The 19,266-nt window shown below is 42.3% G+C and overlaps 1 protein-coding gene across 1 annotated transcript in view; it reads left to right on the forward strand.

Moving 5' to 3' along the window:
- Positions 1-2,212: 2,212 nt before the first annotated feature.
- CFAP61 (cilia and flagella associated protein 61) overlaps positions 2,213-19,266 on the forward strand; it is a 200,388-nt gene continuing 183,334 nt past the window's right edge. Inside the window, 6 exon segments of the mRNA XM_075064507.1 lie at positions 2,213-2,354; positions 5,157-5,307; positions 6,984-7,134; positions 9,874-9,950; positions 11,509-11,576; positions 11,940-12,066. Of these exon segments, the coding sequence (XP_074920608.1) occupies positions 5,165-5,307; positions 6,984-7,134; positions 9,874-9,950; positions 11,509-11,576; positions 11,940-12,066 (566 nt within the window). The 5' untranslated portion in view covers positions 2,213-2,354; positions 5,157-5,164.

The following is a 19,266-nucleotide window of genomic DNA, read 5'->3' on the forward strand; positions in this document are numbered from 1 at the left end:
CAGAGGGTGGTGCTGCAGGTGGCAGGCAGACGGGCATTATTTTGTTAATCAAAATTCAGGGAGCAGTCACAGTAAACTTAGTAACCTGTGATTTTTTACTACATTTACCACGACTACTCTGATTTCTGATTTTTAAAAATGCCATGGCAAATCTGTATTTCTATTCATGATTTATTACCTGATCGAAAGCAAAATACTGCAACATATTAACCTTCCTTCTCTGTAACTTTATTAATGATGGGAACTGCTTGTTACTTGAAGGAAAAACTGATGATTGCTAACATTTATTAAAATCGAATCCTTCCAAGCCTATTTATTTTAAGGAGATACATTAATTCAAATTACTTTTCTGGACACTAAAGACTGAAAATCACTATAACTTGACTACATTAAAAGACACAAGTCTCCACCAAGAGTAGCAACATTGGCAACTGTAGTGTAGACAAGGCTCTGCTGTTTTTAATCATGTCGTCATACAACCCATCAAACTGAGAGGGTTAGCTGCTCGTACAGTGCTGGCTCCTTCTCTTCACTGACAGCTACTAAGCGTCATTAAAATATAGCTTAAAAAATTACTTCTGATACTTTCATAATTTTACTTGTCTACGTTAACAGGTGCTGTAGTTGCCACAGGGAGGTGATAGGATAGGAAATAGGAGTGGAAATGATCCACAAGACAATCTCCCCATTAAAACATTGGGGATTTTGATGGCAGTTAAAATACCTTCCCTCTGTACACTTCAGTCTCCGCATTGCTACTAGTGCTGTAGCCACATCAGTGGTTCACAGGTGCCATTTTTCCAAGAGTAAGCAGCTGGGATAACTTATCTGTAACCTTCAGTTCAGCTTTGTCCCCGCCCCCTTCCACACACACACCCTGTTGTGTTATTTTCACATTCTTTAAATTAAAAATGGCTTTGATACTGTGAATACGTGGAATCTGGACTTGTTTTTTTAAAAGAAACACTATAATTAGGTTGAACGGAAGTAGTGCTTTGTGTTAACTCCATACCAGCACTTTTCTGGTGGTCTCATCTGTTTCCTTAATATTTAAAATATTTGAAAACCGTGTTTTTGGCCTTTTTAGTTGTTGAGAAAACTTTCCCAAGGGGACATGTCATTCCCAAAGGGACATACACAACAATGGGCCACATTCAGATCCTGGTGTAAGTCAGCGCAGGGGGACTGAATTTTGCCCAGTAGTTCTGAGATGGACAAACTGACCTTTTGTATTTTAAATAGCTACAATTGCTAATCATTTAACTGCTGGTCATTTTAGCAGTAGTTTCCAACTGCATTGGAACCATGGGATGAGGAAAACAGGGAAGCATAACATATTTTTTCTCCACGAAACAAGGATGCTCCACCATTCTAAGAAATATCCCTTATTTAGTACTAACATCCCTCAGCGTATATCCCATAATGGTCCACCAGTATGTGTGTTTGATCAGATAAAAGTTTTCAAGCAACAATCATGAGAACTATTACGGGGGGAGGGGGTGGAAACACATGACTGTGTTGTACTTAAAAAAAAAAAAAAAAGTAAGTGAGACTGTTTCTAAAATGAATCCCCCACTGATAGCTGGGCTCATGCTCTACGTTATAGCTAGCAGCAGAATACTATGCAAAAGCTGCAGTATTTCCAGAAGCACTCGCACCAGCGACCCCACCACACCCACTTTCCCCTCTCCCTCATCCCCCTCCCTGGTCCAACTGGGCACCCCCCGGTCACAGGTCCCCCCCAATTCCCCAGCACCTCTGAGCCCCCCACTCCCCAGTCACAGGTCCCCCCAATTCTCTGGCACCCCTGAGCGCCTCCACCTCCCGGTCCCCCCAATTCCCCGAGCCCCCCAGTCACAGGTCCCCCCAATTCCCCGCCACCACCGAGCCCCCCCGCTCCCTGGTCCCTTCAATTCCCCGAGCGCCCCCCCAGTCCCAGGTCTCCCCAATTCCCTGGCACCCCTGCTTTGCCATTCTCCCCAATTCCCCTCTCACAGACACCCCGACCCCCGAGAACTTCCCGCCGTTCCCTCCAGGCACGCACACCCCCGTCTCCTTTCCCCGGGCACCCTGATCCTACACCCCCCTCACCGCCGGGCCGCCCCCCCGGGGTCGGTCACACCCATGTCCGGGCCCCGGGGGAACAGGGTTATTCCCCCCGCACCTTTGCCACTTTGGGGATTCGCTGCTTCCCAGCCGCCGTAGACGCCATGTTGCCGCCGTTCTGAGCCCGAGCTCCGTCGTCCCCGCCCTGACCCTTCACCTCTCACCCCGCGCAGCGTCGCCCGGGTTGTTGCCACAGTAACGGCGGCCGCGCGTCTCCCAGCGGCTGTGGCGGAACCGCTACGTCCCAGGTGAGTCGTCGCCGGTTCCTCTTAGCGCTGACCCGAGGGGACCACCGGACGCACCGCGCCCAACGGAACATCCGCGACGCTCTGGGAGTCCGGGGAGGAGGTGCTCACGGGACTGGGACACCCCAAACTGGGGCCCCATATCGCACAGCTCCCCTCAACTTGGGACTACGCGGCCCCCCCCTGGAGACTACAACTCCCAGCATGCAGCGCCTCCCGTTGCCGCCTTCTCTTCCCCGGGTCCGCTTTCCAGCGCTTGCTCTGCGCTGCCCCCTAACGGCCCGCCCGAGAACTGCAGCTGGCAGAGCTCGCCCAGGGGGGTCATGAGCACCCAGGTGTTGGGGATTGCGGCCATCCTGCTCTTCCCTATATTGCTAGGTGGGACGGGCATGGGAAGGGGGTTGCAATGGAGAAAACAGGCTGGCTAGCTGGCACCTGGCTCATCCCTTGTCGTTGCAGCCCCACTTCCCATGGATTCCTGTTGGTACCTGCAGGCCCATGTGCCAGTGGCAAGCCAGCCTGTCGAAGGACTGTTGTTCCCTGTAGAAAGGTCAGATTTTTGTGGCAGTGTAGCATTTATTGTAAATGCAACAGGATCACCACCACAGAGTCATCTCCAGACAGCAGATCTGTGCTAGCAAGCCAACGGGAAGACTCCTGTGAGATAATGAATTTCCCACTTGTTCTAAAATGCAGCCCAGACTGATGGCATACGGCCAAAGCTCACCCCCATTGAGTCCAAACCTCAGCCCACCCCTAGAGTCCTCTCTCCCTCAAACCCAACAGCCCACTGTCAGGATAGACCTGCAGTTTTCAAACTTTTTGAGCTATGTCCCCCCACAGTCACGCACTCTCAGTTAAAATTCTTGGTTGCACCTCCGCAGCCCAAACAAAAATAAACACAATACTCCTTTGGTTTTCAGGATTGGCAAAGGTGTGTGATAGTCTCTGGGGGCAGAGCCAGCGCTGGGTGTGGAGGCTGCTGGGAGCAGAAATCAGTGCGGCTGCAGTGGATGTTGACAGTGATCCACAAGCTTAGAGTTAAAGTTTCTGCTTACCATTAAAAGTTAAAATTGAGGTATATGGTACAATTACAATTCTTAAAGAGCCTATCAGTTTAAAAGTGTGGACATAAACAGTTAAGGGAAAGTAGATAAATATTCAAGTTTAGTGCACACAACCTTTTAAGTAAATGTGTATTAAGTGGAGCCTTCTCTTTGCCCATTCTAAAAATCAGCCTTCATTCTACTCAGTACACTCATCATTCAACTACCAACTCTCCAACAAAATATATCTGTCATCATAAGTATTATAATTTAAGACATTTATTTAAAATATTGTTTATGCAGGAAAATATAATTAATTCTACAGACGTCATTGCTATTTTCTTCTCTACTGTTCTGCTGAATGAGGCAGTCTGAGATCAGTGGCCTCTAGTGTATGTGTAGCATGGAATGAGTAATGCTGGATGCAAAGTCTATATCTGGAAAGTGAGGTGTCTGATTCATTAAGATAGTGAATGTGGAGGGTAAAGTGAGGTTCCCAGTTCCTGTAGGGACAGTGGATGGGGTAGACTGGGTCTTTTGCCCGATATTGGAATGGCAGATGGGAAGATGTTGGTTCTGGAATGTATATTGGCAGTAAGGCCCTATTCTGCTCAGAGAACCACATCAATGTAATTCCATACAAACAAACTGGTCTCTGTGTGAGCATAGAGATCCGCAAATATAAACATGCAGGACTGGGACCTCTTATACTGCATGGTGTGGCTCTTGACTATAATGGGAAGTTGGGGTGGGCTCATGTCTCTATTCTATAAAGGGGACGATATCAGATGAGATGTTGGTGTCTCTGCCCCATATTACACAGGTGTGCTGGTAGATGTTCTGAGAGAGGATGGTGGTGGTTTGCCTGGGGTTGCAGCTGATATTGGAAATATATATGATGTAGGGTGGATGAGTATAAAAGTTTTTCTAGTCTATAGCTAGAGCCTGGGTAGGGATGGCGAGCACAGTGAAGATTTATTTATTTATTTGTTTTTGACTGGGCAGTGTTATATTTTACATATAATCTTGTATGTGAGTTATTGTATGAACTATGATGGTATTTGAAATGTTCATTTTCATACCTTAATGCCTGGGGTTTTTTACTTTAAATTGTGACATTATTGGGTATGTCTACATTTAAACTTTAATGTTAGGTGGCAACAGAATTGAAAGGTAACTGCGGTAAGTTTTTGTTGGTTAATCACAGTTGGACTGAATTCATATCACATTCTATATTATGAAACCGTTAGGTATACAAAAGACAAAATGGGTTACAAGGACGCTACAAACACACTGCACATGGAACTGCAAAATAGATTTTTATTTGCATCCAGGGTTAGGGCTATTCAGTAAAGCCTTCCACTCTTCCTGAAGTGTAAATAATCTTATTGATTTAAAAACTTGGCTTTTGGACAAATAGTTGAAACGGTTGGATACTATGATGATGAGCATTATAGAAATGTCTACAACTAAATGTGAAACCATTTCATGCAGTTGTTGGCCATTAAAAATATTCCCTCACTGTACAGTAATATTTCAGGTGGTAACCGTTATACTACATCCAATTTGAGACTGTGGTTTTCAAAGGGGCCTGTAGGAGTTAGGGACTCAGATCTCATTGATTTTTATTAGGATTTAACTGCCTAACTCCCTTCCTCCCTTTGAAAATCCCATCTAGAATAACTAACTTCATGGCTGAAATCACTGCAGAAGCCATTCACATTCAGTAACAGCAGTGTTTGCTTTGTTTTTGCTACAGTGTATAAAATGACTGCAATAACTTCTGCAAGAGGAAATACAGAAGTGGTCAATGTCAGAAGAACGGAATCACATGACATTTCTGGTATTATCAGTCTCAGCAGCTATTTTACTGAAAAAACGTTTGGAAGGATTAATGTCATCTATCTTTTGTAAGTAGCAACATTTTAAGAACATACATGACATTCTCCCCAAAATCGTAAGCCACCATGTTACCTCTCTGCTTCAGCAAGAGAGAGCTTTGCTGGATTGTGTGTCAGCTCCCTGCCTTGCGACTCTGCCAGTCTTAACCTTGTCTTGCTGATTACCATCAGTGAACTCCAGTTCTCAAGTTCCCCAGAGAAGTCTCTGTCAGTATCTTGTTACTCTCACTTTATTTCAGTATAACAGCACTGAGATAATTCATAGTAAAACTAAGAATATGTTTCTTAATAACATAGATACCAAGGGTGAGAGAACCTACCCAAAAACTGGGGAGGTCAGGGGCCAGGGCCCCCTACCTCTACTCTTCCGCCTGAGGCCCTGCCCCAAGCCAGAGCAGGTCGGGAGCCACAGACTCTCCAGCTGCCTGGGGGGGGGGGGCAAGAGCAGCCCACAGGCCCCTGGCCCAGGGAAGGTGGAGGGTCCATGGCACGGCTCCCCACAGATGCCCTCACTGCTCTTACCATGGCTGGGCTGTTCCCACCCCCCAGCCAGAGCCAGGTCCTGGTAAGAGCTGCATGCAGGCAGCTGAGGGGAGCCACGGATCCTCCTGCCCTGGGCGTGGGGCCCATGGGGTGGGGATTCGGGGTGGAGATTCAGGCTGGGGGCTGCTCTTGGGCCCCTCTAACCTGGGCAGGTAGAAGGTCCACGGCATGGCACCCCACAGCTGCCCAGGACCCTGGTGGGGCTCCAGCTGCTGTGCCAGCTGGTCAGGGGAACAGGGCCTCGGGAGGAAGAGAAGGGGTTGGGGTCGGGCCCCTTCCAAAAAGTGGGAGGGCCCTGGCCCCTCCTATTCTGGTGCCACTGATTGATACTAAGCAAGAGTAAATGAGGTAATTATGGTTACAAACAAAACAAAATAAAACACACTTTCTAGTGTCCAATTCTTAACTTTAAAAAGCTACAGTCTTTGTCGAAACAGCTTTCTCACTTACATCAAGTTACCAGCACCTCCAGCCTTACAGCAAGAGGACCTAAGGTTCACAGAATCAGAAGGCGCTGTCCTTTTGTTCTCTGAGTGATGGATAACATACTACCTGTGTCATGTGTAGGATAATAGAGTAGTCAGTAAATACCCAGTAATAAATCAGACGCAGCTTTATGGTCCATATTTTCAAAAATGTCCACTGATTTTGGGTGCTTCGGTTTCTGTGCCCAGCTTAAGATGAGCTGGGCTTGATTTTCAGAAGTGGTGAGTACTCACAGCTCCAGCTGAAGTCAATGGGAGTTGCAGTTGTACCTCTGGAAAACTGGGTCCAATATGGCTCAACCGTATGGTCTAGTATACTTAATCCCACCTCAGCGTGGGCAGACGGACTACATGACCTCTTCAGGTCTCTTCTAGCATTACATTTCTATGATTCTGTGAAGTTGGGCATCTAAAATCAGAGGACCCCAGATCAGTCACCAGTTTTGAAAATGTGATTGTTAAACTCTCATGATCCCACAGAGAAGATGGATTTACTGTCAGGAAGTGTTTGTATAGTGAGTGTTGGCGACCCTGTCCTCTGGTTCCCTCATGATGCTGTTGAACAGTTGTTAACCTGAAGACTAAGAAATCTAAAATCACTTTCTGAATCTTCTTTGTCATTTCTTTAACTTTTGCAAATCAAAATTGTTTCTGCAGAGAAAAAGCTAACTTTGCTGTGACACTCAGCAATGAGAAGAATGAGGTTATTGCCCATGCTGCATTTCTGGACTATCCAAATTGGAATCTTGTTGATCAAGCTGATTGGGAATCATTCTTACATGAAAACTACAGTGATGAAAAGTGCACAGTAAGTAATTATTTTTTTTCAGATGTGTTTCACTTGAGAGACCTCAACTTGGTTTTCATTTTGTTCCTTTTGAATACTGTATGTGTTTAATTTTTGGGACAATATAGGGAGGAAAACAATTAAATTGCAACCAATGTTAAAGAGATGTATTACCCTTGTTACATGTATTGCTATTTCCTGGGATTTGGAAAGATCAGTGTAGAAAATGGTATTCCTTTTACTGGAGATTTTTGTTTTGTTTTCCATTCCAAGTGATTTCTTTGTTTGACTAAGTTGGCTAATGGGGTGTTCTACACAAATGTTCTGACTCACTGAAAGTACGTCACTTGGGGTCCTAAACTTCCTCCGCACTAGAAAATTATAATATATTAGATTTTATAACATTACCTCTCATCCTAAAACACTGTAAGTTTTTACAGTATTGCCAACTCTTAGAATTTTATTGAGAGTTTCACTATATTTGGCATTTTTCTGAAAGCCCTAGCTCCTGGAGTCAAATCATTATGCAAGAATTTCCACTTTCCTTTTTACAGGAAAGGAAATTTCTAGCCCTTTTTGGTTGTGGAGAAAAGCTGAAAAATTTGAATTCTAAAGGCTCAAAACCCAGAAGGCACATAGAGAAACCAAAATTTATTATTGTTCAGCCAATCTCATGATTTTTGACCATCTGGAGTTGTCAACACTGAAATTATCCAAGTGATAGGCAAACTGCCTAGAAATAATGTTATCCACTAGTGATATTAGTCAACTGTTTTAAAGAAACTATCAACTCCAGTATTGCCATCTGAAATTGTTATGTGTACTGTTATAACAACTTTTAAGAGTTTATTTTAATAACTGAAGACACTAAAGGGAAAATGCTATGTTTTTTTCAGTTTGTTTTCTTTGTACACTTGACAGTATTTTGAATACGGTTGATCCCACTGTATTGTTGATGGTGCATGCTTTTCCCCAGGCAGTGCATGGAGTGCTTACCAATATCATTAACAAAGCTGTAACTGAACCTGAAGAGACAGTTGGCAGAAGTGTGTTCAGAGAAAAGGTGGAAAAGAGAAAGCTTGAGCATGTGTGCTGTTGTTGCTCCCGTTCCTGCCCTGAGTCCTTTCTGAACATGGGCAAAAAGCGGAAGAACCCTTTTTTATATGTTTAAAAAGAGGATTTTTTGAAATCGAGGATATGTCATTTTAAACGTTTTTTATGGTCCTGATCCAGAAAAGCAATTCATCATGTGTTTAACTATAGCTACATTAGTATTCCTGTTGACTTCAAATGAAAGCTAAAGTTAAGCACATGCTTAAGTGCTTTATTGAATTAAGGCATATCAGAAAATAGAATTTCAAAAAATTCAATTTGAAAGTGTCTCTTTTTCAGAGTGCAGCAACACTAAAATAGTTTAAGGTCATAAAGTAAAGTATGCTACATCCAATTAAAATGTTTGGGGCATTTCCATGGGCAGAATATAATTACTCAGACTGAAACTTGGCAGGGATGTCTAGGTTAACATCCTTACTCAGAACCAGGATTGGAACTGAAGTTCTTGATTCCCAGTCCTACTCTTGGACCTCTTTAACAGACCAGTCTCTCTTTCCTCTCTCTCTCCTCCATCTTTCTCTCTTCCATAATACTATACATTAAAAAAAAAAAAAAGGTGGTGGGGGGGAGACATCTCTGTTTTAGAAGTGGATTCTGACATTTAGGGCCAAGTTCACTGGTATACTCTGGCTGCTTCCTGCTGCTCCAGCAATGCAAAACAATAGTAAATCCAGTTTAGTTAGCCAGTTATTCCATATTTATGGCTGCTTTGCATTGCTGGAACCATGTTCTGGCTACATTGCATATTGGTGAATCTGGCCTTTAGATTTTAGTTAAGGATTAAAATTCTCAGCGGATCAGGGAAAATATCCCTATCTAAAAAGGCAAAGAAGAAAGGAAAAAACATTGAAAGAAGTGATCTATCTGTCTCTCTGTCTAAGCGAAGCTTTCATTGTCTCACCATTTGGAATAAGGATGAAAGGACAAAACTGCTGAGCAAATTGTAGTTTCCCTCTCCGCTTCCGGAGTACTCCTCTGGCTGACATTTGTAAGGTTAGCTCTGGAGAGCTGTATATGCCAAATATGAATCTTTAGGCTGACCCTATTCTAGATGGAGAGGTAAACATGAGTGCAGCTAATATATGATGATATAGTGTAAAGGTTTTATTGGCATGAATTTGGGATGGCTGCATTACGTAAAGAATAGCCAAGTCACATGTGAATTATTCAGGCAATTCGTACATTTTCATACGGTAGCAATGTTTTTGGGTCTCATATTACAGAATAACTGTTTTAGAAATGTGTGATTATTTTGCTTTCTGTATAAAAAAATTACAAAGTGTTTTCAATCAAGTTTTGTTAAATTAAAAAGGTAGCTCTGGTGCTTTAAAATTTATAACTGTAATATTAAACTTTAGTGTAAGTCAAATGTTTGGGTTTTTTTGTTGTTGTTTTACTGCATAGAGAGAGACACGCACACAAATCCAATCATTAAGACCCTGCTCCTGCAAACACTTATACACGAGTAAATTTACCCATGCAGTTAGTCCCATTTAGTCAATGAAGCTACTTATGTGTGTCGAGTTACTCACATAAGTATGTACTGACAGGATCGGCAATTAAATTTGTAAATTAAGATTTTAATTACTTAAAACACTATTTGCATGATTTTATTTTATTTAATTCATTTGTTTCTTTGTACTATAGCCTCTGAATACACTGTTTATGCATCTTTTTGTGGCAAAGGATGAATATGCAGTTGGATGTGCCCAAGAAATCATTAGGTGAGTTGACGTGTAAGCTGATGCATAGTGAAGCATGTGCAATTTCCTACTAACTCGCATCTGTAGAGACTGTGGAATTAAAAGATGGTGATGTAACAAAAAAAGCTTAAAGGTCTATATTTAAAAAAAAACAAAACACTAAATTTCTTAATTTCAGTATGTGACATGATATGCCACAACTGTGTGTAGCCTGATATACATTCTAGATTTCAAAGATAGACTCTTGCAGTTCTGAATATTGTAATCCTAACAGTGTAATCTCGTGCTATATCTTTTGCTGTTATTCTTGACATAAATATCATGAGGTCATTGGGACAAATTGTTTTTTTCGAGTGGAGGGAGAAGGAGGTTTGTAGTGCACAGTTGTGCAGGAAGCCTAAAAGCTGTGGATATTTCTGAAAAATCATTGTCTGCAGGTTATCCTCTGAAATGTTTGTTAGGTACAGACCATGCAGTACAAATAATACAATACAGCAAAGTGCTAGCTCAAATCACAAACAAAGTTCTGGTTAAGTTAGTGAGGTTCAGCGCACAGCATCCCTACATAAATAGAGTAAATTGCCTTTGGTGCTGTTTCTGTCAGTTTTACAGTTATCCTGTAACTGTAAAAGCCAGCCATAGGTGAAAGTAAGCTGGTATGGTCTGGTACGGCATACCGGCAAGAGCCAGTACACCGTGCTGGACCGCACTGGCTTCCGCGGCGGAGACTTAAAGGACTCTGGGCTCCCCACCGCAGTGGGCAGCCCAGAGCCCTTTGAATCCCGCCTGCGGCTCCGGCGGCTGGGCTGGGGCCGGGATTTAAAGGGCTCAGAACTCCCACGGCTACGGGCAGCCCAGAGCCCTTTGAATCCTGCCCGCAGCTCTGGTGGCCAGGCTGGGGCCGGGATTTAAAGGGCCCAGAGCTCCCGCGGCTGCAGGGAGCCCAGAGCCCTTTAAATCGCACCCGCGGCTCCGGCAGCTGGAGCTGCAGTGGGGATTTAAAGGGCCCAGAGCTCCGCGGTGGCTGGGGCCCTAGGCCCTTTAATTTGCCCCTGAGCCCCGGGGGCTCCCAGCCACCTCTGCAGCTGGGAGCCCCAGATTGATTTAAAGGCCCTGGGGCTCCCAGCCACAGCTGGTGCCCCAGGGCCTTGAAATCTTGAGAGACACCACCTCTTCTAGTTGAGGCCACGCCTCCCTCAGGACTCCAGCAGTACTGATAAGTCTTGTAAGTTACTTTCACCCCTGAACCCAGCTCATCCAGATGCAGGTCAAATATCTGCCTGCAGAAATCTGGCATCTTTAATTTTTCAACCACTGGGGAACTGATTTAAAAAAAAGGCTATATGAAATCACAGGATTAGGAGATTAAAGAGAGAAATGGGGTTGAAAAAACAGTGAAGAGGCCTTAATAATTTTCATGTACTCTTTTTTGAGAAATCACATTTTAATTTTTTAGCCATGTGCATTTATGAGGGAAAATTCAGGCACTGGAGAACAAAGTTTCTTTCTTTAAGAGACTTGCTGCTAAATTTGATGTGTGTAGTTACTGAGACTAAATAAAGTAATATTGTTTGTCCAGGACAGTTTTTAAGGCAGTACCAGAAGTGCACTTTATTCTTCTTTTCGTACCAAATAATGTGGATTTAGGTAAGAGTTTATTTAATATTATTTTAATCTTAAAACAATTAGTGTAGTCTAACGTATTATTATGATTAATACAATTGTGTGGTTTTCAACAAATTAACAGAAGTGATTGTCCTCTAGACCTGCGGAAGAACTAATCCTAATGTACCATTTTATACTTCGAAAAGCATAATCTCAGCGACATTGCTTAACGTTACATAAAAAGGTTAACAGTGTATGGTCCTGATCTGCCATGGTAGTAGCACATAGCACAGTATCATAGCCTAAATCTGAAATCACATTTTGCTCAAACATTCCTACTAATGGGTTAAGAAATTTCGTGGTGAAATTCCTTGATAGTTTTTAACTTGTTTTTGTCATTCTTAGGCCCAGGCCTAGGAGCTTTTTTTGAGCAGATGACGAGTGTTCCAGGTTCGATAGTTGATGTGGACTTTACTTTGTTTGTGTGCCACAGGCACCAACATTGTCCCCAGCTGTACATTCGCAAAGCAAGGTAATATGCCTTCATCTGCTTTGTCTGTATGAGTTTGTCTGGATCAATTGAAGGAATCCTATGACTACGAATTGAGACTGTGTCATTTTCATTAAATCACCTAAATGTCGTCTCCTCACATTTTCCAGTTTTCTTGATGACCCAAGCTGTTGACTGATGACTGCTACTTTTATTAAAGAGACAATATGGGTGAGGTAATATCTTTTGCTGGACCAAGATACTCCCTCACCCCGTCTTATCTCTCTCTTATATCCTGGGACCAACAACTATGACAAATCTGCATAGTTACTTTTATTCTAATTTGTCACAAGACTAGTTGTATTTTTTCTAAGATAGGTGGCCTTATTTCCATATGATTAAACTGACAGTTTTATAGCAGTAATACAGTTTTCAGATGTTGATGTTTCCCCTATGCATCTGTTTATTTCCCCAAGTCATGTTGCTACATATTTTACTGGGTATAGAACTTTTGTAACGTCCACATTGCCTCTTGGAGTATCTTGCTGTGTAGTTCCTGTTTTCTCTTATTAGGCCAAATTCTGACCAACTGGGCAAAGTCTGGATACGTAGATTTTGCTGTAAAGGAATTGCATTTGCATAATAAAACTGAGTAAGGAGGCCTTAGGCCCAGCAGTCCTTCAGACATGCTAGTGCCTGCCTTCCTAAACATTATTTGGCACCTGTGAATTTACTCTGTACAAACCCACGGGGGAACTCCTTAGCAATCTCTACTCACTGTCTGCCTGGGCAGGCCTCCTCCATGCTGCAGAGGGGGTGCAAGAAGAAAACTGGAATAATAATCCTACTTTTCTCCCACCCTTTGTCTTATTTATGTAGATTGTGACCAGTTTGGGGCAGGAACTGTAGTTTGTACAGTACCTTCCACAGTGGAGCCCAGAACTTGGGTTGGGCTTTTAGGTACTAATGTAATGCAAATAATAATAATAATAACAACAAATAGTTAAATAATTAAATAGTGCAGAATCCAGCTGTGTGGGTATCTGCTTCTCAGTCCTCCGGCTCATTGGAAGTGTAGCGTTTCTGTCACATTTAAGCCTTAGGTGGTCAAAGATATCCCTGCAAAATTCATCCCTAGTTCTTTGCTCTCTGTTTTATTATTCTCTATAACATTTTAAGTACAGTCTAGGTCCCTATAACCAAGAGGTGTTATTCACAAAGTACCTGCGCTTGTTTTCTCCTCTCAGGAAAGGTATTCCATTGCAATTCCTTTTTTAAAGAAAAAAAATCAGTTTCTTTTAACTAGGAAGTTGGGAGGAATATGTTTCTTAAATCATTCTGTGTGTTTATGTAATGTGAAATGCTGCTCCAGGATGTTCTTTACAGGTTTGAAACCTACGCTTTTCTCCAAAGAGCATCAACCACAGTAAAGCCCCAAATGTGAAATCACTTAACACATATTTCAACATGCCAGCGTTGGTGTGCAGACTGGTTTTCCCTTCTCTTTGAGTCCACATTCAATCTTTTTTTATATTTTATACTCTTCACTATCAATCAGTTGTGTGTGAAGGGACCTTAGTGTTGAAGTAATAGCGCAAGGTAAACTCACTCCTGGGCCTTCAAAGGCATCCATGCCCTTTGATTCTGTCCATCATGTTTATCTTTTATTAATCTGAAGTACATTTTTACCTTTGGGGGCTGTCAAACAATGCAGTTTGGGAAATAACATTTTTGACATGATTGAAAATATTTTGAAAGCCATTCCAGTATTATACTGAAGGGATCTCATCTTGCCTGAGTTTTTGTAATACATATAGGGTAGCTTTAATGAAAAGCAAGGTAGAAAACTAACCAACCACTTACTCCTTTTAAATAATGTAACTACTTGTGCTATAAAATTCATAGTTTAGTATAGTTTGTCATAGATTCTTCTAGTAAGCTAAATTATGTTTACTACTGATGTTTTTCCTTCCCTTTTCCTCTGTATTTGCCTTTATACTTCACTAGAATCCGTAGTGACATTCAGTGGAAACTCTTTAGAGACTTATCCATGAAAGGGTTTTGACGCAATCCCCAGCCACCTGCCTAGCAACACGTTCTGGGTCAATGATACGAGATTAGAGTAATCTCTGTTCCCTCACCCCCTTGCCCACAGGAAAAAAATATGCTGTAAATTGATCCTTTGCTTAACCCTTGTATATTGAAGTTATTCTTTATCTGATCTTTAAAAGGTGAAATAAAGCTGTAGCATCCTAGAACACAAACCAGTGAGCTTTCATACTGAAGTCCCTTGCCTGTACCTTGCCATTTGATCTAATTATCATTGTTTGTGCTTCTCTTTGCTTTACAGCTGTGTACAATAGATCACAAATCTGCCTTTACAGTGGTGTTTGTTTGTTCCAATCTGGGAAGACAGTAGAGTAGTATCCATATGTGTGAAAAGCCACTGCCTCTTATCAAATAAAAAAGGCAAGGGGGGTGGTTTGTAGACATAACCATTGTGGTTCCCCTCCTGCAACATGTAGCATGTGGGGAGGCTGTTGCACTCACGGGGAGCCCCACTGACCTCAGTGAAGCTTTGCATGCATGCTGAAGTTATCTCATGCTACAGGCTTGCAGGATCAGGGCCCAAATCCTGAAATGTGATCTTTGGCAACCTCACATTTTAGGAGGGAGAGTGTAATTTCAGTATTGCACTGCTTTAAAAGGGTCAGTGGCAGCAGTGTAATGAAATGTCATAGTGGTAAATATATAGGGTTAACACTTAAGTTTAACTGAAAAAAATTATATTTCTTATCACTTTCTACCTTTCACTGGTTGGCACAATAAAACAGCAAGTTTAAATTATAGTACAACCTGATGGATGTGAACAGAAAGTCTAGTTTTGATTATTTGAAATTTCTTAGTAAACACACTATATAAAATTCAGGTAAAGTAATGAAAACATGGTAATAGACCCCACTAGAGGAGTCTAACCATGAAATCTTTCCTGAGAAGAATGGAGAGACCACCATTTTTGAGTGTGAATTATGACGTGTGTAGATTATTAGTGTATCTATTGGGTTTCCGGGAAGTGGGCGGGCAAAGCCCGCCCACCGCTAAAGGATCCTCCCCCAGCCTAAGGGGAGGACCCACGGGACCACAGAAGCCCACTGATGACGGGGTAGATTATTAGTATAGCAGGGTGGTTACCTGCTCCTGCCCTGAGGGGTTTAAAAAGTGACCTGGGAGGGCTTGACAGCTGTAGCTCTAAAAGCTGGGCTGATTGGGGAAGCAGCCGCAGCTGGGCCACACCTTAATCAGGCCACAACTAGCCTGTATAAAAAGGCCAGGTAAGCCAAGAGCAAATAGTCTCCCTCTGCCTGTGGAGGGAGAAGGGCCTGGCTGCAGGGAGCTAGACACTGGATGCCTGAGTGGAGCAGGACTGGGGAAAGGCAGAGGAGCTGGGGAGCTCCTGCCTGGAAAGCCCCAGACTGCGGCCTAGCACAAGGCCAAGAGGTACTGGGGGTTGCAGGGGGCAGCCCCAGGGGTAGGCAAAGGCAGCAGGTCTAACCCCCTTTGCCTATGATGAGGGGCTGATACTGCAGTCTGCCCCAGTGAATGGGGGCTAGATGGAGACTGAGCAGTAGTCAAAACTGAGGCAAAGTGGGGATAGTGGGTTGGGAGTTCCCCAGGGAAGGGAGACCCAGATCTGTGGGGTATTGCCAGGGGGCAGCACCTCAGTTAAAGGGGCACTGGGGTTCAGGGAGGGACGTGGGGGCCAGAGGACAGGTGGATCACTGGCCTGCAGAGGGCACTCCTGCCTGGAAAAAGAGCTAATTCCCAGAAGTCACCAGCAGGAGGTGCCACGGGGATGAGTCCGCATGTCTACAATTAGTTTTAGCCAGGGTCTGCTGTACTAATGGAGTCATCTTAGGTGGATGTTTCAGGTGGATAACTAGAGTCAAAATTTATAGTCTGTTATATTTACCCATAGTTCCTTCTTGCTTATATAAGCCCATTTAAATTAGGTTTCCACCTATCCAAAAACTGCAGTAAGGGATGGAAGTGGGATGTGGGGTGGGAAATTTTTGTCACTGATGACAGTTTGTGCTCCCAGTTTGGAGTGGGCAGCTGCAGAATCCACCTGTACAGGGTCCCCAAGATTGTCATCCAAACTTTAAAATCATGTGAAAGAATCCAGTCACCACTAGCAGAAAAGGAACGAAATCTCTAAAACTATTATGCAGAATGAAACAGTCTGACTGCTTGGGTGTATTTGTCTTTACACACTGATGGAGACAAGATGGCATGCAGGCACCCACCCTTTCTGCTACAAAAATTGATACGAATGAGTTACTAAGAGAGATCAAGGCATGCATAGCTGATATTCACTCCAAAATACTAGGTATTAAAAACAAAACATTAGTGAATCTAATGTAATAGAGACTGCAGAGGAGACACTGAATCTGCAGACTAGAATCAAGCAAATGGAGAGAGAGGAACAAGGTGGGATCTTTAAAACTAATGGTGCTGAGAATGATAAAAGAAGGGACAATGTAAGAATAAAAGGAACCATTAATGACCGGGAGAAGGGTAGTCTTGCTCTAAGGGTCGTATTCACTCCTATGTATAAGGTCGGCACAAAGCATCTATGCACCACTTAAGCCACGCTTAAACCCTATGTTCTGTTCTGCCATTCTACCAATATTTACAAATTTGGCCACAGTATTTGTCATAAAATTAATAAACAGAACTGTTGGGACATTTACATCCACTTTAAGGCCTCTTTAAACTGTCAGAGTGGTCTAAATGGGAATCAGGTTCTATATTTGTTTGTTTTTTAATCACTGGCTGCTGGAAAATTTGGTTTCATTTTACGTACTTGATCAATAGGAACATAAAGGATGTTATGTTATGTTAGTTTTCTGAAAAGTTGGAGAAAGGAGTTAACAGAAAAATAACCATTCTTCAATGGCTATTTTTCTGTTATCAGTATGATCTTCAGAAAAAAGCTTATGTAGTATGTACTGTTCTAAAGGATATTTAGATATTGTTTCAATGGCACCTTATTCCAGAAAAGCTCAACAAAAATTATAAAGCAGCTGGTGACTAATGGTGATGAGGATGTGGGAATATTGGAAGCTTTACTCCTATCTAGTGAGATTGCTCACTGGTAGAATATTATTGGGGTGTGATTACTAGTCAAATTGGGTCAACAACTGTATGTGGTCTGTTTTAAGGGACCACTAGTAATCCTTTTAGGTCTCACAATTAATATCATGGCCTTCTGTTAGCATAATTCTTTAAGATTAACCAGGGATTGGAAAAAGAATATTCTCTCTTTTGTTAATATTTTGATTTATTAGAGTTTTAGACATAGTGGAAATGGAGAAATGGATGCGTCAAATTAAAACACAATAAAGGAGACAAAAAACTAAGAAATACCTAGCTTCCCACCTTCTTCTATTGGATTTTCATACCAGAAACAACCACTTGCTGTAAAACTGACACAACTAAACACTCTGGGTTTTAAATGAGAGGTTGATTGTGAAAATCTCCAGTGGAGAGAGCCCTCAACAATAGCAAGAAATACAGACGTGCAACTGCCCTTCCTGGGGAAAAGAAGAGAGAAAATAGACTTAAGACTGGTTTTATTATACATTAGTGCAGCACCTAGCAAATTAGGGCCTTGACATAGCAGGCTTCTGGGAGCTACCAGAGTATAAATGTTATATAATCATAATTCCTGGATTAAAAACAAAACAGTACATAATAAACAAAAAGAAATGTAAAGTAACTAAGGCTTAACTTTACAACCCTTTATAATGGAAAGTATTGCATTGATTCATCTATTGTGGGAACGTGGTAAGAATGTCTTATTTTTATTTTGTAAATCATTTTGAAAAAAGTTATTCTTTTAATGGCAGGAAGGTGCCAATTTTGAACACTGATTCTGTTTTGTGACCTCTGTTTATAAAGGAAACAAAAACTTGAAGAAAAGGGAAGCTACTGTAGTATATCAGGCAACCTTGTAATCTCTGATGTATAGATTGGTAGGAGTACAGCATGTAATGACGTTTCCTAGTGGTTTTCAAAGGCTGTTTAATAGAAGGATTGTACCCAATTAATGAAGGAAATTGCTGAACTAACAACTAAGAGATTTAAGACCATTAATCTTCTGAGAGATTTGGAAGTTACATGGCCCTAGCCTTATAAAAAGTTTCCTGAGTAATTAATTTACGATGTTACAGAACATTTTCAAAAGTGCTTCAGCACTGTGAGCGTGCTTGGATGAATAATTTATAAGAAATGTGTTAGATAGTTGACCACTAGAGGTCACTAGAGACCTTGCAACGAAATAACTGCTGACTTTGCTTTTGGATGGCAATACTTGTCCCAGTTTTGTTTTTATTATCTGAATTGAGCCAACAGATGGGCCTAATTGTAGCCGCCCTAGCCCTTTATTACTTCATATCTGTATAATACTCGATAGGTTGACATGCTGACAGTGTGATAAAGATTATGACTGCACCGCTTGTGGGTGTAGTGTGCCCACTCTTTGCCAAAAATGTTAACAGTCTTGGGTTACTTTGGGATCTCCAGCTCCTTTTAGATTTCACGGTAGCAACAGTGGTTCATTCTACTTTTTTTAAATCTGTGGTTAGCGAAGAAGTTGTTAGATATTGCTCGTTGTCATGCTCTAGTTATCTGCAGTGCACTATACTTCCCAGGTACCTTTAATGATAGCCTATATGTTTTAACAAGTGAAGAATGGGCTGTCCCACTTGTTTTAGTGCAGTGGGTATGTGGGGGGAACATATCACCCATGTGCTCAGTGAACTGCCCTGGGTGTCCATCTTCTCTTGGGGCAATTCACCATGTTGGCTCAAATGTCTAAAGCTTGCCTGAGTTTGCTTCCTGGCCCTTTAGGGACCATCTCTCTCCCTGTGCATTCTGTGACAGCTGAGATTAGCTGATGCACATTTTAGAGAAGTCCAGTCATGGAGACTTGGAGGCTGGGTGTTTTTAGTGGGGGGTCGCTAGGTGTAGAACTCATTCCTTCTTGTGGTCCATCACAACCCGAGTTTCCTGACTATTAGGGGACAGTGCAAGATGCCTCGTTTAGTAAAGCATGGATTTGTTGGACCACTGCTGAAATGATTGGTTTGGGTAGTACAGGATTGGGACTGTTTATCGTGTTTCTTATGGATAGTTTAACTTTAGATAGATACCTCTACCCCGATATAACACCACCCAATA

This window comes from Chelonoidis abingdonii, chromosome 3 (assembly GCF_003597395.2).
Source record: "Chelonoidis abingdonii isolate Lonesome George chromosome 3, CheloAbing_2.0, whole genome shotgun sequence".
Lineage (NCBI taxonomy): Eukaryota > Metazoa > Chordata > Testudines > Testudinidae > Chelonoidis > Chelonoidis abingdonii.